Source organism: Suncus etruscus, chromosome 4 (assembly GCF_024139225.1).
Source record: "Suncus etruscus isolate mSunEtr1 chromosome 4, mSunEtr1.pri.cur, whole genome shotgun sequence".
Lineage (NCBI taxonomy): Eukaryota > Metazoa > Chordata > Mammalia > Eulipotyphla > Soricidae > Suncus > Suncus etruscus.
Genome location: NC_064851.1, coordinates 58,227,990 through 58,250,166, shown reverse-complemented (window position 1 = coordinate 58,250,166; position 22,177 = coordinate 58,227,990). Strand labels below are relative to the sequence as shown.

Genomic DNA, 22,177 nt, shown 5'->3' with positions numbered 1-22,177 from the left:
AAGCAAATGCCCTATCTGCTGTGGTATCACTCAGGCCCCATCATTGCTTTTTATCTGCTTCTTTCACAGAGTCCATACAGATTCATTTGGAAGCCAGTGCTGCATCTCTCAGCAATTTTTATTCAAATTCTCTCTCATCTGGGATCAGTAATGTTATCAAAATAGCACAACCAAATATAACAGGTATAGCACCTCATTTATTTCTGTGTCTTAAAACTGCATAAATTGCTTGTCCAGTGATTTTAGTGTGATTATTCCAGAACTTCATTGGAACAATCAGCATGTCTGGGCTCAAATTCTGTTTTGCATTGTTTTGTTTTTGTTTGAAGCTCTTTGTATCTTTTTTATCAGTGTTTGGAAGAGGATGATGGCATATACCATAAAAGGGAACATGGGAATTGATAGACTGGCTTTGAACCCAACTCAGCCCCCAAAACTGGCATTTTGATTTTAAGTCCATTATTCATGTATTTGAAAACAATGAGAAATTAAGCCAATTTCTCTAGTGTTTCTTCCACTTGTATTAATATTGTTACAAGAAGAATTCTATTTTATTTCAAAAAATTAATGAATCCTGTTTAGATCCAAAATTATATAGATGTTCATGATTGAGTTTCAGTTGTACAATGTTCAAAACCCATCCTTCACCAGTCTCTGCTTCTTCCCTCTAATATCCCCAGTGCCACCCAACTCCCTGCTCCTCAGCCTGTGGTGCTCAGGGGTTATCTGCACTCAGGAATCAACTCCTGGCAGGCTTGGATGACCATATGAGATACAGTGGGTTGAACCCAGGCCAGCCACATGGAAGGCAAACTACCCTACCTGTTGTGCTATAGCTCAAGCCCTATGGCAGGCATTTTTATGTTTACTTTTTTTGGGTGGGGAGGAGTCATACCTAGCGGCACTCAGGTTACGCCTGGCTTGGCCCTCAGAAATTGCTCATGGCAGGCTTGGGATCATATGGGATGCCTGGGATTGAACCCTGGTTCGTCTTGGATCAACAGCATGCAGGGCAAACGCCCTATGACTGTGCTATTACTCTGGCCCCTCCACATTTTTTTTAACTGTGACTTGCATTACTGTTTCTGTAAGGTATCATGCATATCACTTTACTTCATCACCTAGTTCTTGTCCAGAGTGGTCACTTCCCACTCTCACTGTCTTACGTGGTCCAGTCTCTGTCCTAATGGTAATCTTCCCATTGTGGGAAGTTTAGATCTACTGTATTTGCCGGCGTATAAGATGACCCTTCAACCCATGAAAAACTTCCTAAAAGTCGGGAGTCATATGCTGTATACGGCATGCTGAAACTTATTCCAGCTTCAGGGATGAGTGATCCGCACCCCTCTTAAAAAGAAGTAACTTACGGGCCCGAAGAGATAGCACAGCGGCGTTTGCCTTGCAAGCAGCCGATCCAGGACCAAAGGTGGTTGGTTCGAATCCCGGTGTCCCATATGGTCCCCGTGCCTGCCAGGAGCTATTTCTGAGCAGACAGCCAGGAGTAACCCGTGAGCACCGCCAGGTGTGGCCCAAAACCAAAAAAAAAAAAAAAAGAAGTAACTTACTTTTAAGACTTTTTTTTTTCTTTTGGTTTTTGGGTCATACCCGGTAGTGCTCAGGGTTGGTTACTCATGGCTCTATGCTCAGAAATAGCCTCTGGCAGGCACGGGGGACCATATGGGATACAGGGATTCGAACCACTGTCTTTCTGCATGGAAGACAAACGCCTTACCTCCATGCTATCTCGCTGGCCCCGACTTTTAAGACTTTTAGAAAGTTTTTCATGGGTTGAAGGGTCGTCTTATACGCCGGCAAGTATGGTACTAAGGACCAATTCTTCTGCCCTTCATTTCTGTTATCTTTGGGTATTCTTTTCCTACTCTGTTTCTTTATATCCTCCCAAATGAGTGCTGTCATTTTCAGACTCATATGGAGGTGGCTGGCTGGTTGTTGGTGGTGGTGCTGCTGCTGCTCCTGGTGCTGCAGCATTTATACCCAGAAATACTCTGGTTATTCCAGGATCTGCGTTAAGGAATCATTGCTGGTGGTGCTCAGCGGACTGTATGGGATGACAGAAATCAAACCAGGTTCTGGCATGTGCTTGGCAAGCACCTCATCCACTATATTCTCTCTGGCCACTCCTTCAAACTTTTTTCATTCAACATTGTACTTTCCATTTCTATCCATCTATTAGCATAATTATTTTAGAAAAGAAAATACTCTCAGTGACTAAAACTAGTTTTGTGAACTAAAGACAAATTTATAAAACCGTGACAAAATAGCCATTCAGATTATGTAATTAAATAAAACACTCAATTTTTTTTGGGTGGGGGGTGGGCACATTGGTGACACTCAGGCTATGTGCTCAGAAATATTTGCTCCTGGGTCAGAGAGATAGCATGGAGGTAAGGCATTTGCCTTGCATGCAGTAGGATGATGGTTCGAATCACGGCATCCCCTATGGTTTCCTGAGCCTGCCAGGAACGATTTCTGAGCGTAGAGCCAGGAGGAACCCCTGAGCGCTGCTGGGTGTGACCCACTCACCCCCCAACACACAGAAATTTGCTGCTGGCTTGGGGGACCATATGGGACGCTGGGGGATCTAACCACTGTTCGTCCTAGGTTAGCGCGGGCAAGGTAGGCGCCTTACCGCCAGCGCCACCACTCTGGTCCCCAAACACTCAATTTTTATTTATTTATTTATTTATTTATTTATTTATTTATTTATTTATTTATTTATTTATTTTTACAAAACAGTGAGATTATAAGCATTTATTAGAACAGGACAGTAAGTATGTCTAAATGAAGTTGTCTCAATGTAAGAATTATGAAGAAGGGCTGGAGTTCTCTGGTATTCTATATGGTCTCCTGAGTACCACCAGGAGCAACTCCTGATTATAGAGCCAAGAGTAACCCCCTGATGATCATAAGATGTGTGCCCTCTAGAAAAGAAGAATGTGGGAAATGATTTTTTTTTCTTTTTTTCGGTGTTTGGTTTTTGGGTCACACCTGGCAGCACTAAGGGGGTTACTCCTGGTTCCACACTCAGAAATCACTCCTGTCAGGCTTGGTGGGGGGGCATATGGGATGCCGGGATTCGAACCAATGACCCCTCTGCATGAAAGGCAAATGCCTTACCTCCATGCCATCTCTCCAGCCCCGGAAATGATCATTTTAATGGAAGTAGGTTTTCAATTTCCCAACCTCATCTTTATTTGAAGTTGACCAAAACATACCAACAACCTTTATTAAGAAAGAAAAGCTATATGATGCTGTTGTGCTAAACCAATCGTGTTAAACATTATAGAGTACATGGTTGGGAAGTAATAGTTTATGACTTAACAAATCATGACTTCCCAATTTTGCCCACGTTTACAACAGACAGGTTCCACTTTCATCTTCTTTTTTTTTTTTTTTTTTTTTTTTTTGGTTTTTGGGCCACACCCGGTGATGCTCAGGGGTTACTCCTGGCTATGCATTCAGAAGTCGCTCCTGGCTTGGAGGACCATATGGGATGCCGGGGGATTGAACCGCGGTCCGTCCTAGGCTAGCGCAAGGCAGGCAAGGCAGGCACCTTACCTCTAGCGCTACCGCCCGGCCCCAACTTTCATCTTCTTTACAGTCTTCTTTTCACCTCTCGCTTGTGTGTCTTGGTGGACTTTGGAATGTGACCTCCCTTGTTATTAACCTTGTACTCAGTGTGAATTCACTAATCTACTATTTGTTGGATGCTCTAAAAAGGTCTGAAGTGTCTTTGACCTATCCTACCCCACCACTTTTAAGTTCCTGTTACCCTCAGTTTGTCTTGGTTTGTCCTCCTTTCCTCTCAACTAATCACAGTCTCTGAAGCATCAGGGTCATCTCTGCTGCTTTCTTTAGAGTAGCCAAACTGAGCCAAAGGAGCACTGGGCAGCTACTGTTGCTTCTATGAGTAAAGAGTAGACTTAAAGGAAAGTCTTGTAGTGACTCCTAGTGACCAATTTTGAGCATTTTCCTCCTTTTTTTTCCTCCCTGGCTACTTTTTTATTGTTTATGTTTTTGGGCCACTCCCAGCAGTGTTAAGGGGTCACTTCTGGTTCTGCATTCAGGAATACCTGTTGGTGGGCTTGGGGACCAAAGAGGATGCCAGGGATTGAACCTGGGTTGATCACATGCAAGGTAAACATCTTACTTTGCTGTACCCTCAAGTTACTTTTCTAGTGAAACAAAATAAAAGGATATTTCATCACTTTCTACTGTCTTTGGTTTTAATAATTAAAGAATGGATAAATGTTTCCATGGATTCTTTTCCAGCTGTCTTGTGTTTGAGCAATGAATTGGAATGTTTTTGCTTTCACAGAGATCATCTTTATGAATATTGTTGATGTACATACTTTGTATTTGGAAAGGAAATAGCAGGCAGGCTATTAAATTATTTTTTCTTGTATTTATAACGCTGATATTTTCCACCTTTTCTCCATTAGTACTGAATGTGGTCAAATTAAATAACGCAAAAGCTCAGTTGAAATTTGCCCATCAAGAGCTTTCACTCAAAATTCTTTTGTGTTCCCCCCACTACTATCTTTTGTGTTTTAAACTAGATGAATTCGTGATTCCTGCGGACCCCCGATGGAATATGCAGACTTTGGACATCATTAAAAATTCAATGGATTTTGATCCCCAGACAGACCAGATGCAGCAGTTTTTTACCCTTTTAGAGTCTGTTGCAAATAAGTACGTAAAACCTGCTATTCAGAGCACTATTTGCCCCATGCTACACTGTGGTTACATCCCTCATACCTTTCCTCAGATTCTGTCCTTTGTAGTTTTACAGGTATTTTAATTTGGAGGCCCTGAAAATGGCAGGTCTTAGAAACAGTTTTCTCCTTTCCAATCTATGCTCAGAGAACTAATTCTGATATCCCAAAACTCAAATATTTAACAGGCTAGCCAATTCTTTAAAACCTTAGAATTTTCTAGAATAATTAAAGAGATGCAGTAGCACTTAGCACTAATTTAAAAAAAGATTTATGTTAACTCTTTTTTATAGGATGTTATGTAACTTTTCTTTTTGCACCTTCCATTTTCTCTGATGGTTATCACTTGTAATTTCCTTTGCCACCTGTGTCTCCATCGTCTAACACTGGTTAGAAACATGGAGTGCCTGCATACATACTTCAGCGTGCACTTTACTTTGCTCTTTATTTTATTTATTTATTTATTTACTTATTTACTTATTAATTTTTTTATTTTTTTTGGATTTTGGCCACAGGGATTACTCCTGGCAGGCTCAAGGGACAATATGAGATGCCAGGGCTTGAACCTGGGTCAGCCATATGCGAGGCAAAAAGCCCTACCTGCTGTACTTTCTTTCTGGTGATTATTAATAAATAATCTTTTTTTTTTTATCACACCTGGCGGGCTCGGGGGACCATATGGGATGCCAGGATTTGAACCACCATTCCTTCTGCATGCAAGGCAAACTTCTTACCACTGTGCTATCTCTCCGGCCCCATTAATAAGTAATTTTTATTTATTTATTTATTATTTCCAGATTGGGGACCATAATTGGTGGTGCCCAGTGTTTTCTGGCTCAGTGCTTGGGGATCACTCTGGGCACTAAGAGAACCATGCAAGAGATCCAATCTGGATTTCTTGTGCACAGAGCATGTGCTCAGCGTATTGAGCTATCTTCACAGCCTTTTTTACTTTAATATAGTGAGTATGAGTCACTTTTTAATTGGCCAACAGTATAATATAGTATAATTTTTTTCAGTGCCTGGGATTAAATGCAAGGCCTCGCACATATAAGGCATATTTTCTACACTGAGCCACATCATCAACACCAAATAATATTTTTTTTAATTTTATATTTGAGTTATAAAGACCAAATATGTTTTTAAAAGGTACTTATAATAATACATATGGTCTTGATGCCTTTTTACAATATTATTTCATGCATATGACTACCGGAACCTTCTAAATGGAAGCCCCTTATAACCACTCTCAGTGATTCTCCCTCTAACCTCCCCAAGACATTTTCAGGCCAGTTTCAGGAGTCTCTATGGTTTATCTGATCATGATAGCCGCAGCTGATGGCCTGGCCATTCTCCACAAAGCTCTTCTTATCCCCAGCTTTGTCAGCATCTCTCTCAGCTCCATCCCTGTAGTGCAGAGTTAGCAGAGGCAGGAACTGACAGCAAGTTAAGAGTGTAGATGTCCAAGGCAACTTGGGATCAGGCAGCTAGAGGAAATGACTGAAAGGCATTGTTACCCAAGAACTACTTATTTTATGAAATCTCATTTCAGGACAATTATATATCTTGACCGGGAAAAACGGATTTTTATGGAAGCAAATTTGATTTCTGTTGGTGGAAAAAAGTTAAATAGTGTTTTGAGACTGTCCTTTGACTTTCACAGAGGTAAAATACATGACCATTTATTTTTATTCCTTATAAATATAGTTGCATAGTTATAACAACAGCATAAAGAACTTAGCTGCTTCTGTTTTGCTGATCCCTTTTGATTTTAAACATTCTATTATGTAGTCATGACTGATAATTGCTTTTATGTGTTGTGTGCTTTTTAGAGTGATCATAGGAGCCACTCTAGTTCTGAATGAACAATGGATGGCATCCTGAACTCAGGGTTAACACCTCTAGCAAGTAGCAAAGTCACAGCTGGAAACCCTTAAGTCTGTTGACTAAAAAATTACACACTCATATTCCTTTGCTTAAGTATGCTTGGTGGTTTTCAGGGGCTGTTGCAGCAGTGCCTGGGAGAACGGGCAGTAATAGAAGTAACCCCTGAGTATTGCAGGGAGTGCCCCCATCCAAAAATTTTTTTATTTTTAAATTAAATGGAAGTATAAAATTTTAAAAATGTCTGCTCATACAGGTTACATCTGGTTTATAAAAGGTCTAGAGATTAACATAAATTTGATATCATGTTCTTATTTATATGAACGCAAGATCCAGACAGTTACCAGAGCCTTCCTCATGAAGTTGTGGTCAATCTCGCAGCTTTCTTTGAACTTTGTGATGCCCTCATCCTACTCTGGGCACAGTCATCCCAGGAGATGGTATCAGATGCTAGCCTCCATGAGGTGAGGAAAAATACTGGCTTTATTTGAAACGTATGTATACACATGCATTATTGTTCTTACCAGGTTAGAATGGCAGGATGTGGTGGGAATGTCTTGATTAAATGCTGATCTTTTTGTTCTGTCCCATTCCTAATTTTATTTATTTATTTGGTTTTTGGGTCACACCCAATGGTGCTCAGGAGTTACTCCTGGCTCTGTGCTCAGAAATTGCTCCTGGCAGGCTCAGGGGACATACGGGATGCCGGTGATGAACCTGGTTCCATGCTATTTTGGCCGCGTTAAGAAAAACGTTCTACTGCTGTGCAATCTCTCCTGCCCCCTAATTTTAATTTAATTTAATTTTTCTAATTTTAAATATCTACATATTATTTAGCTTACATTTACATAATAAACTACAGTTATTTAAAGTATAAAGGGTTTTTTTTTTTTTTGGGGGGGGGGGGCCACACCCGGTAATGCTCAGGGGTTCCTCCTGGCTATGCGCTCAGAAGTTGCTCCTGGCTTGGGGGACCATATGGGACACTGGGGGATCGAACCGCTGTCCGTCCAAGGCTAGCACAGGCAAGGCAGACACCTTACCTCTAGCACCACCGCCCGGCCCCTAAAGTATAAAATTTTGCATGTTCTGACATGCTGCCTGGCATCTATATTATGAAACTTAAAATAATTGTTCTTTTCACCAAGGTTCCTATCTGACCTTGTTTACTTCCTATGGGCATCCATCAATAAATACAGTAGCTGGAGTCAAAGAGAGAGAGTTGAGTGTGTGTTTTGTTGGTGGAAAATACAGGTTTAATTCTCAACTCTGTGTGTTCCCTGAGCACTGTCATGTTTAGCTTAAAAATCAAAAGAAATTTATATGGGGGTTCTGAAGAAATAGTGCAGTTGTTAGGATGCTTTTCTTCTTTTCTTTTAAAATTTTATTGAGACCATTGTGAATTACAAGTCTTGCACAGTTGTGTTTCAGGCATATAATGACAGTGAATTAGGGTCATTCCCACCACCAGTGTTGACCTTTCTCCATCATAGTTCCCTGCATGCATTCCATACCTCCACCCTTAGCCCCTGGATTAGTTCCATTTTGCGTTAGCTTGTTATAGTTTGGGTCTCTTGATTCTATTGTCATTGACTTTGGCTTGGGTATTTAGATCTGACTCCCCCTCCCTCCCCAATGCTCCTGAGACCACTTGGCTCCCATCCCTCCCATTCACTTTTTTTCTTTTCTCAGTTTGTAGGAAGACATAGAAATATGAGGTAGAACAAAATAATTCAAGTTCTAAGGTTCTATAAAAAAGGTGGAAGCCCATCTAGAAGATATAAATAAAGTTAAAGGAAGAAAACAAAAAAGGGGGGACAAATGTGGCAAGTTTTTTTTCCCCCCCTTTGCATAGATGCAGTAGACGTTGGGGGAAATTAGAAAGGAAATTCCCTTGGCCTAAGAGATACTGGGTGTCTCCATCCATGAAGTATACTATCAAAAGATCAACTACAGGCTCTGAGCATGTTGGTTGTCCAACCCCAAGGTCTTTCTTTATGGTCCCAGGGAAAGTTTTGTTCAGTTGCAATAGTCAGTCTTCTATAATTAGAGATCTTGGTTTTTGCACAGATTCTAGGATTTCATCTCACCCTTAGGTGGTAAGGTAGGGCAACCTGCCCTAGATTCAGTTGTTGCTGTTTCCTCATTGGGGGGGGGGGGCACCCATTGACGCTCAGGTTACTCCTGGCTATGTGCTCAGAAAATCGCTCCTGGCTTGTGGGGACCATATGGAATGCCGGGGAATCCAAGTGTGGTCCTTCCTAGGCTAGCGCTTGCAAGCCTTACCTCTAGCATGACTGCTCCAGCCCCTGTTTCCTCATTATTAGGGTGTCATGAACCTGCCCTGGAATAAGTTGATGCCAGAGCAGTATTAGGATCTCCCTGGGGAGTTTGATTCCTGGTGCTGGTGCAGGAAATTCTGCCAGTTCTAAGATTGAGATCCAGGGTTTGGGGTTGGATGGTCAATGTCCAATCAATTGAGAGGTCAATGTTAAGTTTCCATGACAAATGTTCAGGGTGGAAGGCACTATAAAATTTCTGGGTTCTTATAGAATGCTTTTCTATTTAGTGTAGCCAACCTGGGCTCGATTTCTAGCACCCTGTTTGGTCCCTAAATTCCTGCTTGGAACTAGGTACCTGAGTGCAGAGCCAGGAGTAAATCCTGAATGCAGCTGGGCTCAAAACTAAAAGCAGAAAAGAAATGTGTAAAGAAATGGTCTCAAAATTATGAGGTAGGAAAAGAAAGGGTAATTTTAATATCCTTTCATTAGATAATGAAATTTTTTGATAACATGTCACAACCTGACCAAGAATTGCTTGCATTATTTACTGCACGTGACTTGTCAAACTAAAATCCATCAAGCATTGGAATTTAGATGAACTTTTTATTCTTTTCATTTATTCATTCTTTAAGAATATTGATTTTGGAGCTATACTTCCTAATGCTCAAAACTTACACTTAGCTCTGTGCTCAGGAATCACTCCTATCAGAGCTCAGGTTATCATATGTTGTGTGGGGATTAAACCCAGGTCAGCCATGTGCAGAGCAATCACCGCTGTACTGTTATCTCTATCCCTAATATTTTCTCTCTCTTCATGTTCTAAAAACTCAAAAGGTAGAACATTAGACTTCTCATGAATGGGAATTGAGTACTGATTTGTATTTGTATTGTATTTTGTGTGTCTTACTGGGAAATGGTTTTGGTCAGTCTGGATTTCCTTTCTTTTTAGATCTTATGTTCATTGCGGTGGCGGGACCGGTTTTGGGTTGTGGCCGACTCAGTCAAAGTGGATATTCAGGGCCTGAGCCTGCTTGCTCTTCACTGGCACTGGGTTTTAAAGCATTTGGTTCACCGTATTCCTCAACTCTTGATGAGCCATGAAAACAAGTAAGATTCATATTCAGAGTAATACTATCAGAATTCACAGTATTGCCAATTCTCCTAAGAACTAAGTAATAAACTGAAAAAATGTTGATTTTGCTTTGCTTTGTTTAATTCTTGTTTTGGGAGTTATGGTCACAACCAGCAATGCTCAGGGGTATTCCTATTTTTGATCTGAGAACTATATGGGATGCCTGGGATTGACAATGGGTTGACTATGTGCAAGGCAAGCACCCTACCCATTTTCCTATTTCTCGGTCTCCATTATACTTTATTCTTTTGGCTTAATGGGGAATAAAGATGCAAATGGCATAGTTAATATTTAGCATTTCCCCCTTTATTTACTCAATTATGTCTCTTTCTCTTTTAAAGATACTTTAATAAGGTTCAGAGTGTCTCAGAACGTATTCAGAATTGCTTGGGGACTCCAACTGGTGGCTTCACTGGTATAAAGAAGTTGCAGAAGTTCTTGGGACAACCATTTCCCTTTAAGGTACATCTCAGAAGTGTGTAGTAAATCTAAAGAAATTACTTAGCATTTTTCTGGAATATAATGCATGTGTGCATGTGTACATGTATTTTGTTTTCTGGGCTACATCCAGCAGTGCTCAGGGGTTAATCCTGACTACTCAGAAATCACTCCTGGAATGCTCAAGAGACTATATAGGACGCCAGGGATTGAACCTAAGCCAGCCATTTGCAAAGCAATACCCTCCACTCTGTGCTATCACTCCAGGCCCTCTTCTGGAATCATTTACCCGTAAACTAATGCATCTTTTTTTTGAAATGTGTCTAGTGACACATAGGAAATACTAATTGACTTGTTATGTGTTAGCATTTTATGTATTCTTGAGATTATGAAGACTAGGTGAAAATTTAACCCATTATTATGAAGTCTCCTGAGAGCAACAAGGGTAAGTGACCCTAGTTATATAGGAGTCTGAAGGAAACCCTTCAGTGTTTTCTAAGGGGGTTAGGGAGCTATAGGTCATTAAGCAGAATCACTCTTCCCTGCAGTAACTCTGTTGGGGTTTTTGCAGGACAAGCTGATGATGGATTGCTTTTCACAACTGAAAGTTCTTGATAAAGCCCTGGTGGTCCAGGGGCGATTGCCTGCCTTTGGGGAGAGCAGATGGCGGGAAGACATCAGGCGTCTCCAATTGATTGCTTCTGAATGGACTTTAAAGAGAAGTCTTCTACAGGCCTGGGGATGGGTGATCAGAGCTAATATAATGGAAGATATTAACCCAGGTAATAGACATTTGACAAGCTGGCAGAAGCTCTACCATTTGTAGTTAGTCCTGGGGTTTTATTGATTTTTGGAGGGGAGGGGACAGGCAATAGGGAGATATGGGTTTTCCAATAAAAGTTTTGGGGCTGAAAGACATGTGGTGGTTGGTTAATATTTTCATTAGTATCATGCAATTGTTAATATCATCTCCTTAGTAGTCAAGAAATTAATTTGAATTAAGCTGAACTCATGTTCACAGTTGCAGAACTAGGTGTTTGCAACCTGAAGCCTGTAGAGTTACTGGTGTTATAATACCACATCTTTTTTGTCCAGATGAATTGAAGAATCTTGTGAATGCTCAATGTTTAGAGTTAAAAGCCAGAGGAATTTCTCTTGGCTTTCTGGAAAAGTCCAGTGAAGCTTCCTCCCTGTCCCAGCCAGATTTTACCTCCTTAATTCAGCTTACCCGGACCGTTCAGCTGTGGCCTGCAATGGAGTACTTGGCGATGCTCTGGCAGTACAAAGTGATGGTTGATTTTATGACACAGGCTTGTCTGAAAGGGTAGGCTGTTCATTCGCTTCTTTTTCTTGGGAAACTGACTTATTTGTTCCATTCTATTTTGCATCCACATGTGAAACATAGACTCATGTTAAGGTGTGTGACTGTAGATGGCCAACTGATTAAAAAGCTAAAACTTCTCAAACTTCTTCCTCCACCCCCTATTCCCCCTCCCAGTCTAAACAGGTTAAGTAAGGCAGAATTATCTGTTCATATTAAAATATGCATTCTTTTACATGGCCATTTCTTTAATGTTTTGTGGAACATATGTGCTGCTCCCCCCAAGTACAGTCAGGAGTCTCTTTTTTATTTTTTTTGGTTTTGGGGTCACACCTGGTCATGCTCAGGAGTTACTCCTGACTCTGCTCAGAAATCACTCCTGGCAGGCTCAGGGGACCATATGGGATGCCAGGAATCGAACTACCGTCCTTCTGCATGCAAGGCAAACGCACTGCCTCCATGCTATTTCTCTGGCCCCAGGAGTCTCTTTTGAGACAGAACCAATAGCTCCTGAGTAACACCAGATGTGGCCCCATACACTCCACACTCCTGATAGATGGTGCCCAAGAATGACTGATCTGACCATTGGTGAATGCAAAACAAGCCTCTTTAACCCCTTTACTCTCTTGCTTGCTCTCTTTGTAACAACTTTATAGCTCTTCATTGAGCAGCCTCACAATACATCATTTCTCTTTTATTTTGGGGTAGGTACATTAAAAACCAAGAGCTCCATACTGATGAAGAGATAAAACATTACATCACATTTTGTCTTAAACACACATCAATTTCACCTCAAGATCTTCGAGTGCTTTGGTCATTACAGCATCACCAGAAGGTAAAAAACAAATCAAAGAAGAAAATAGACCTATTTATGTTATGATCTGAATGGGGAGGCTCCACACCCAGTAATGTTCAAGGAATATTCCTAGCTCTGCACTCAGGAATTATTCCTGGTGATGCAATGGGAACTATGTGGAATGCCAGGTATTGAACCTGGATAGACTTGCATGCAAAGAAAGTGCCTTGAACCCTTTGTACTCTCTTTAGTCCAGGTTACTTATTTTAATGGCAGATGGCTTGAACACTTTTTGTTGTTCTTGTTTTGGGGCCACACCCAGCAGCTCTCTTTCAGGGGTTACTCATGATAGGTTCAAAATCTTATGGGATGCCGGGGATTGAACTTGAGTTGGTTGTGTGCAAGGCAAATGTCCTACCCATTGTGATATTGCTGCGGCCCCTGCTCGAAAACTTTTACTTAATCAAAATTTCATGCTATAAACTCCATCCAATTGTATCTTAATTACTTCCAAAGGTATTTTTGAATAGTCCATAGCAATTACCTGGTTTATTCTATATCATATAATCTTTGTATTCACTTGACTTTTAGTTAAATAAGACTTAATTATTTGCCTATTACTATTTTCTCTTTGCTCAGAACTAAGTTTTGTGAATATTTTAACTCTTTCCCCTAAGAAAACTAGTGAATGTGAATATTAGTAAACCATTAGCACAACCTTAAATTTTAAATAACTGTCATTTATTAATTTTGCCAACATACTTACATGAACTATTTCTATTTTGTCAGCAAGTCTTAGGAAGGCTGTTCTCATGTTGGCTTTTTTTGTTGTTGTTGATGTTAAGGTACCACACACAGAATGCTCAGGAGATACTACTCCTGGCTCTTCACTCAGGAATTACTCCTGGTTGGCTTGGGAGACCATAGATAATGTTAGTTATCAACCATAGTTTGTCTGCATCAAGGCAAGTGTCCTACTTAGCTGTAATATCTCTCCAACCTTTCATCTTAGTTTTATACTACATAAATGGGCTAAATAAGTAGATTAACCAAGATAGTGAAGAAAAGAAAAAAATTTCCAGGAATATTGGAAATAACGGTTTTAACCCATAGTAATTTTAGATGGGTCTTCTAAAACAGAAGGTTCTTGGCTTTCTATATGGACTATTCCTTAAACATACTCTTACCCAGTGTTCTATTTCTAGGTGCCTCCTGAGGCAACTGTCTCTTTGTGGTCTGAGCTATTCACTTCAACATTTGGGACTTTCTGGAGCAGCACTGTCACCACAGACCTAGAATACTGGCTCACATGGAAACCTTTGGCTGGCATGCAGCAGGATGTGCCCAGGCCCCATTTAGACTCAACCTTGAAGGTATGATGGGGCTTAATTCATCAGAGTGTCGTGGTGATGGGGAAACAGTTTCAACAACCTAACTATAAACATGGATTCCTAAACTGGAGCAGTGACAAAACAAGTGATCGCAATACTTCATTTCCCTGTGTATGTTAAATGCACCTTCAAGAAAGATAGCCCCAGGAAATTCTTAAAGTTTAAAAAGTTTCCTTTAATTAGTCTTTAATCACTTTTCTAATTAAAATAATTTATGAGGCTATGAATGTAGCTTAGTGATTTGTAGAGTACTTACTTTACAACTGAGGTTGTGGTTTTCATCTTTGGCACCATCTTTAAATTTTCACATATAAAATATTTTATCCATATAGAATGTGTTTATAAAGTAGAGTTCATTAGAAATAACATGCTTCAGGGGTCAGTAAGATAGCACGGCGGTAGGGTGTTTGCCTTGCACACAGCCGATCCAGGAAGGATGGTGGTTCGAATCCTGGCATCCCATATGGTCGCTTGTGCCTACCAGGAGCGATTTTTGAGCACAGAGCCAGGAGTAACCCCTGAACACTGAGTCTAAAGTTTCTGTCATTTGATATCAATATGGCCACTCTAATTTTCTTTCTTTCTTTCTTTCTTTCTTTCTTTCTTTCTTTCTTTCTTTCTTTCTTTCTTTCTTTCTTTCTTTCTTTCTTTCTTTCTTTCTTTCTTTCTTTCTTTCTTTCTTTCTTTCTTTCTTTCTTTCTTTCTTTCTTTCTTTCTTTCTTTCTTTCTTTCTTTCTTTCTTTCTTTCTCTCTTTCTCTCTTTCTCTCTTTCTCTCTTTCTCTTTCTCTCTTTCTCTCTCTCTTTCTCTCTTTCTCTCTTTCTTTCTCTCTCTTTCTTTTCTTTCTTTCTCTCCTTTCTTTCTTTCTGTTTCTTTCTTTCTCTCTCTTCTTTCTTCTTTCTTCTTTCTTTCTTTCTTTCTTTCTTTCTTTCTTTCTTTCTTTCTTTCTTTCTTTCTTTCTTTCTTTCTTTCTTTCTTTCTTTCTTTCTTTCTTTCTTCCTTCCTTCCTTCCTTCCTTCCTTCCTTCCTTCCTTCCTTCCTTCCTTCCTTCCTTCCTTCCTTCCTTCCTTCCTTCCTTCCTTCCTTCCTTCCTTCCTTCCTTCCTTCCTTCCTTCCTTCCTTCCTTCCTTCCTTTCTTTTTTTTTTTTTGGTTTTTGGGCCACACCCGGTGACGCTCAGGGGTTACTCCTGGCTATGCGCTCAGAAGTCGCTCCTGGCTTGGGGGACCATATGGGACGCCGGGGGATCGAACCGGGGTCCGTCCGAGGCTAGCGCAGGCAAGGCAGGCACCTTACCTTTAGCGCCACCGCCCGGCCCCTCTTTCTTCTTTCTTTCTTTCTTTCTTTCTTTCTTTCTTTCTTTCTTTCTTTCTTTCTTTCTTTCTTTCTTTCTTTCTTTCTTTCTTTCTTTCTTTCTTTCTTTCTTTCTTTCTTTCTTCCTTCCTTCCTTCCTTCCTTCCTTCCTTCCTTCCTTCCTTCCTTCCTTCCTTCCTTCCTTCCTTCCTTCCTTCCTTCCTTCCTTCCTTCCTTCCTTCCTTCCTTCCTTCCTTCCTTCCTTCCTTCCTTCCTTCCTTCCTTCCTTCCTTCCTTCCTCCCTCCCTCCCTCCCTCCCTCCCTCCCTCCCTCCCTCCCTCCCTCCCTCCCTCCCTCCCCCCCCCCCCCCCCCTCCCTCCCTCCCTCCCTCCCTCCTTCCTTCCTTCCTTCCTTCCTTCCTTCCTTCCTTCCTTCCTTCTTGACTTTCCTTTTTTTTTTTTTTTGGCCACACCTAGTGACGCTCAGGAGTTACTCCTGGCTATGTGCTCAGAAATTGCTCCTGGCTTGAGGGACCATATGGGATGCTGGGGGGATCAAACCGCGATCCATCTTACGTTAGCACATGTAAGGCAAATGCCCAACCACTTGCACCACCGCTCTGGCCCCATATTACAGCTTTTTTAAGGGAGATGCTTGCTTTGATTTTCCTCCAGCCTTTGATTTTTTTTTTGGGGGGGGGCACACCCGGCTGTGCTCAGGGGTTACTCCTGGCTGTCTGCTAAGAAATAGCTCCTGGCAGGCACGGGGGACCTTATGGGACACCGGGATTCGAACCAACCACTTTAGATCCTGGATCAGCTGCTTGCTAGGCAAATGCCGCTGTGCTATTTCTCCGGGCCCCCAGCCTTTGATTTTGAGTCTGTTTGTTCTGACTATTCAGATGTGTTTCTTATGGGCAGCAGAATGTTGGATTCGACTATTTGATCCATTTTTTCACTCTGTGTCTCTTAATAGGTGTCAATTCCATTGACATTGAGAGAGATAATTGTCATAGGATTTAGTGTCATCTTTGTGTAGAAGTTTGGTGTGTTTGTAGGTCTGTCTTGTCTTAAATTAGACCTTTCAGCTTTTCTTTTAAGGTTGGTTTTGAGTCTGTAAAGTTCCTGAGCTGTTGTTTATCTGTGAAGCTGTGTATACTTCCTTCAAACCTGAAAGTGAATCTGGCTGGCTGTAGTATTCTAGGCGAAGCATTCATCTTGTTGTTTTGTCACTATATCCCACCCTCCTTCTGGCCTTGAGGGTTTCTTGTGACAGGTCTGCTGTAAATGCTTAGAATGCTCCTTTGAAAGTAATTTCCATTTTTGATCTTGTTGCTTTCAGTATTCTATCCCTATCTATGGGATTCGACTAGGATGTGTATTGGGATGCCTTTGTTCTGGTCTCTTTTAGCTGGTACTCTTTGGGCATGCAGGATTTGTTTGTATGCAGTCTTTAGCTCTGGGAGTCTCGCTGTAAAGTTGTCCTTTTTATTTTTTTATTTATTTTGGTCACACCTGGCAGCGGTCAGGGGTTATTCCTGGCTCTACATTCAGAAATCTCTTGTCGGACATGGGGGACCATATGGGATGTCAGGATTCAAACCACCGTCTGTCCTGATCTGTTGCATGCCAGGCAAATGCCCTACTACCACTGTACTATGTCTCTGGCCCCGTAATGATGTCGTGACTGTTGATTCTTCCTGGGGATTATCTTTCTTTTTTTTTTTTTTTTTTTTTTTTTTTTTGGTTTTTGGGCCACACCCGTTTTACGCTCAGGGGTTACTCCTGGCTATGTGCTCAGAAATTGCCCCTGGCTTGGGGGGACCATATGGGACGCCGGGGGATCGAACCGCGGTCCTTCCTTGGCTAGCGCTTGCAAGGCAGACACCTTACCTCCAGCGCCACCTACCCGGCCCCGGGATTATCTTTCTGAGTCTCTGAGACTCCATTGATTCTTACGTTGTTTCTGTTGAGATTATCAAAGACTTCTATTTTTATCAGTTCACATTCTTTAAGTAATTTTTCCATTGTCTGATCAATTTCTTTAAGGTTCTTTTTCAATCTCGTCTGCTGTATGGAGTTGTTTTGCATCTCATCTTTCAGCTCACTGATTCTGTCCTCAGCTGCTGTCATTTTGTTGGAGAGGCTTTCTTTTGAGGTTTTCATTTCATCTACTGAGTTTTTCAGTCCTGTTATTTCAGTTAGGAGTTTTTTTTTTTTAATTTTTTTTTTATTTCTATCTTTGTGGCCTGTTGAGCTCGATCTATGCTTTCTTTGATTTCTCTGAACATCCATATTCTACTCTAAACTCCTTATCTGAGAGACAATTAGGTAGGTGGTTGGTTCTTTTTGGGTCATCTTCATTCTCTATGCATGATGTTGTCCTGCTTTGTTTTCCCCATTGACACACTTGTAGTGTGGATTTTACTACGTGTTGGATTTTAGTATGAGCGTGGCCGGGAAGCGAATAAGATCAGTCTTGCTCCTATGGCTCTATCCTTCATGTGCAATTTAACCTCCCTTGTGCATAGCTCTGAAGAGATAATGTCTGCTGGGTCCTTTCTTGGCTTGTGCTGGACCCTGAAGAGATTATGTCTGCTGGGGCTTTTCATTGCTATGTCATGCAGAAAAGCAGGAAACAGGCAGACCTTTTATGTCTTTTTTGTGCCCCAACATATGGCAGTAATCAGTCTCTACCTTTTGTGGGCGGAGTCAGCGATTATGTCTGCTGGGGCCTTTCTTGGCTGCCTATCAAAGAAAAGCAGGAAATCAGGTAGAGAGCTAATCAGCGGCCTTTTAGTTTTATGTCTTTTGTGCCCAAACACCCCTTTTTGGGATCTTACAGCAGGATTCACCAAGTTCTTTTTAAGCGAAGATCATACATATTTAACAGGCTCGGGTAAGTAACAAAACATAAATCAGGCCATATATCCACATGTGCAAAATTTCTAGACTCACACCTTAAAAAAGTTATTTGTAGCAAGAATTACTATCAAATTCCACTCATTGGGCCAAAGACCCTTGTGGTGTTAGCAGAAAAACTTGCCCGTCATGTAGCACACTCTCTACACCTGTCTGTTCATCGACTAGCCAGTGAATTTTGGACAGTTTTATTGTTCTGTTAATACTGATTCTCATAGTAATGCATCTCTTAAAGGCTTTAGTTAGATCTTACACATTCCCAAGCATTACATAGTGTTTTCTGTCATGGAAGTGATTAATTAACTGTTTGCTGGATACAGCTATTACTGTACCAATGAACAGCCCAAGGAGCATAGGTCTGACTGGTATTATCCCTGACTTCTCATTCATTATTTGCCTCCACCTTTCTCCTTCCTAGAGATTTCTTCTAGCTCTGCTTCAAGAAATGCTTTCCTTGTCCTCAGATGAGTTTTTCTTCTATATTACCCCACTCCCTGTTTATCCTTATTACATGTTTCATTTTTTCTCTAATGAAACTTTATTTAATTTTTTTACTGGAGGCCACACCCAACAGTACGCATGGTCTACTCCTAACTCTGAACTCATGAATTACTCTTGAAGAAGCTGGACTACCATGAGATGCCTGGAATCAAACCCAGTTTAACCACATGCAATACAAACACCCTACCTGCTGTACTATTCCTCTGCCCCTTCCATGGTGTTATTTAAAAACACCATGATTTACAAGTTGTTCACAATACAATTCTTTGCCACGTATTCAGTCCCACTACCACCAATGTCCCTTGTTTCAGCCTCCATCACCACCACCTCTGCCACCATTCTGCCCCTTTAGTAATCACATCTGTTGAAAGGTCTGTGCATACACTGAATAGTCACAACAGTGTTACTGAGTATGTACTGAACTGTTAGGTGTAGTTGAGCCTTCTGTGTGACTGGTGTCACACATTAAACTTAGTGGACTTCTATGCTATTTTTCTGATCTAGTTATCGGTGCTTCTACTGGGCTACTTGTGAAATTTGGAGGTGTTGCACAATTGCTTCAGCGGCCTTGTGCTTCAGGATCTTTGGAGCTGGGACAGTCAGTTACTGGGATCTCTTTGAGATCAGTCATTAAACTTGGTTATTTCTCTGGCAGTGGAGCTGCAATTGGGTGGTCAAGTGCTAGGCGAGGACTGGGTCTGTCATCCTACGAAGGCTCTAGCATATGGGCCCAGCAGAGGCTGGTGAATCAATATTCTGTCCCCTCTCTGGTCTCCAGCTGATGTTTCACCAATTCCTAGATTCTCTTTCTTCCTCTGAGGTGCTCATTGAGATTTGCTGGAACCTTTGGAGTTCCTTTCTCAAAGTCACTGACTCTCTCTTATCCACCAGGGTCCTGCCAATTTCAGTAGAGCTGTGTTTTCCAAGTGCTGCTTTGAACTCTTGACCAGCAGTTACATAGAAAGTTCATGGGATGTGAGTGGCCTTCCCATCTTATCATCCTCACACGTCACCCTGGGAGAATGGGTTGAAAGGACCCGGCAACTCCAGGACATAAAGTCGATGCTTTGGACCAATATGGCTGTTCCCTCGGTAGCCAAGTTCAGGTATGTCCTCTGGGCAGATGCGCTCCTGTGATTTCTGAGACATGGGATTCTTCCTGGGTGGTCAGGTTTCAGCCCAGAATAGACTGTTGTGGGTGAGCAGTTTAGTTCTGCTGTCATATTTTAGTCAATTTCTAACCAAGAGGTTGGTACCTAGAAAGCATGAAGTGACAAGTACTGCTTGGGTAAGATACAAATGTTAAATGTTGCTTGCTGCACTGCAAGCTCATGATTGGTTCCCTGTCTGCACAGGTGCACTGATTCCCGGCTGCAGGGCCTGGTGTTGTGCAGGTATCTGGTGGGCCTGGCAGAGCTCATCCCCGAGCTCCAGCAGCCAGAGTATGTGCAGGCCTGCCAGCAGCTGCTGCTTGGTGAGAGCCATGCCTTCCAGCATGTGAGGCAGACTCTTGAGGGCCTGGCTGACCAGGAAGTGCTGCCCCAAGATCTGCTGTGCCTCCTGCTGACCTCTCTGTGCCACTGGTGTGGTGAGGCAGAAAGTGAATGGGCTCTACCTGAACCTGTCCGGCGAGGGAGCCTCTGGGTGAGCCTTGGCTTGCTTCAGATTCGGACATGGCTTCCACAGGCACACTTTGACCCTGCCGTGAAGAGGCAATACAAGCTCAAGTACGCCAAGGAAGAGGTATGAAGGCCAGTCAGGGCCGAGACTCATTCTGCCCCTGAGTTTGACTTGTCCCCTCTGGGAATACAAGCATCACAAGTGTTTCGTAACAGTTTCCTTTTAGTAACCTCAGGCACAGAGAGAGAGGGTTGTCCTAAGCTTCTTGTTTTGATCTGGGTAGGCTGAGGGCCCAGTCAAGAAGGCTTTGACCCACTGTCAGGTGCAGCGTAGTCTCGCTGTCCATGCTTATACATAAACTGGGTTTTGGGTGTTTGGGTTTCTATAGCTTCTTAGATAGAAGGGGCATGGGCTATTTATTCTTTTAGGTTCCATCTTTTGTTATTATCTGGAACTCAAGGATTAAGTAGATTTAGAGAATGTGGTCTCCTTTGATACTACATTGCTGTTTCCATCTGATCTCATATCTGATTCTCGTTGAGATACTAATTTAGTGTGTATATATATATATACTGTATATATATACTATATATAGTGTATATATAAACTGTCCTTTCTTAAAAGAGAATATATATAGGGTGAAAGTTAAGCTGCTGTGTTCTCAGATTAGGAATCAAAGTACTTTCTTACCAAACAATTCTAAGAAGTTTCAAATATGGAGCAGTGTATTTTGCTTTGAGTCTTTCCGGAGCCCTATTTCTTCCCTCTGGTTGCTCTGCCCTCCTCAGAGCACTGTACTCAGGCAGCAGAGTCCTCACTGTCACAGCTGACTAGCATCTCTCTTTTATAATAGTTGTACCAGCTGCAGTGTGAGTGGAAGACCAGAAACCTCTCATCAGAGCTACAGACAGGAAAAGAGCTGGGAGATGAGGACATTATTCGACACGCTCATCCTCATATCAGGTAACTCCACAGAGTGCAGTGAAATTTCTGACCTTTCTCAATTTAATTTTTTAAAAATTTTTTCTTGAGATCATTGTGTATTACATGTCCTTCATAGTTAGATTTCAGGCATAGAGTGACAGTAAATTAGGGCCATTCCCATCAGCAGTGTTGACCTCCTTCCACCAAAGTTCCCAGTGTGCATCCTATATATCTACCCTTAGCCCCCTGGCCTGCCAGTGTAACAGGTTTGACTTTTGTTTTGTTTATTTTGGGGGGGGGTCACACCCGGCAGCGCTCAAGAAATTGCTCCTGGTAGGCTCTGGGGGACCATATGGGATGCCGGGATTCGAACCATTGTCCTTTTGCATGCAAGACAAACACCCTATCTCCATGAGATTTCTCCGGCCCCTGGTTTGACATATTTTATAGGGGCATTTTATGTAGCTAATTAATTGTTGATTGTTGATAATTGGAATTGATTTTTGCAATACAACTGGGGTGTTGGCAGTGTTAGCAGGGTCTGTACCAGTAGGGTCACATAGCTTATGTGACCTTAAGGCCATCATTAAAGTCAGCAAAGTTCTTTGAAGAAAGAAGTCATGAGACCAAGTGTGGAAGAAACTGGGTGCTGTGATCTTTCAGGTGCCCACCTGTTGCCACAGGACATACAAGACAGTCCATCAGCTCTGAGTTTCAGTTCCATCCTTTGACTGTAGACTTGTGGTAGGTTCTGTCATGCCCTAAGCCTTCAGACTGTGTCTGAAAAAGGAGGATAACAGTACCTACTTTAGAGTTGTTGAGACCTTAAGACTCATGAATTCAAAGCTTTGTGTGGGTGATGTATTAGATATGAGTCACTTCTGTGAAGAAAACCAGCATATAGTTCTCAGGAACTGAAACGTCTGTATTCTCTCTTGGA

At 41.8% G+C, this 22,177-nt stretch overlaps 1 protein-coding gene and 1 non-coding gene across 2 annotated transcripts in view; one reads left to right on the top strand and one right to left on the bottom strand.

Annotated features, from left to right (window-relative positions):
- Positions 1–22,177, top strand: part of MDN1 (midasin AAA ATPase 1) — a 169,043-nt gene that overhangs the window by 91,849 nt on the left and 55,017 nt on the right. The window contains exons 50-62 of the mRNA XM_049772304.1: positions 70–183; positions 4,581–4,713; positions 6,289–6,401; positions 6,951–7,084; positions 9,852–10,009; positions 10,376–10,496; positions 11,044–11,254; positions 11,568–11,796; positions 12,502–12,628; positions 13,795–13,962; positions 19,585–19,799; positions 20,049–20,436; positions 21,167–21,276. Of these exons, the coding sequence (XP_049628261.1) occupies positions 70–183; positions 4,581–4,713; positions 6,289–6,401; positions 6,951–7,084; positions 9,852–10,009; positions 10,376–10,496; positions 11,044–11,254; positions 11,568–11,796; positions 12,502–12,628; positions 13,795–13,962; positions 19,585–19,799; positions 20,049–20,436; positions 21,167–21,276 (2,221 nt within the window). The remainder of the gene's footprint in view (positions 1–69; positions 184–4,580; positions 4,714–6,288; positions 6,402–6,950; positions 7,085–9,851; positions 10,010–10,375; positions 10,497–11,043; positions 11,255–11,567; positions 11,797–12,501; positions 12,629–13,794; positions 13,963–19,584; positions 19,800–20,048; positions 20,437–21,166; positions 21,277–22,177) is intronic.
- Positions 18,243–18,392, bottom strand: LOC126007684 (small nucleolar RNA SNORA62/SNORA6 family). The gene has a single exon (XR_007495186.1). It is a non-coding gene; the product is annotated as a small nucleolar RNA SNORA62/SNORA6 family (small nucleolar RNA).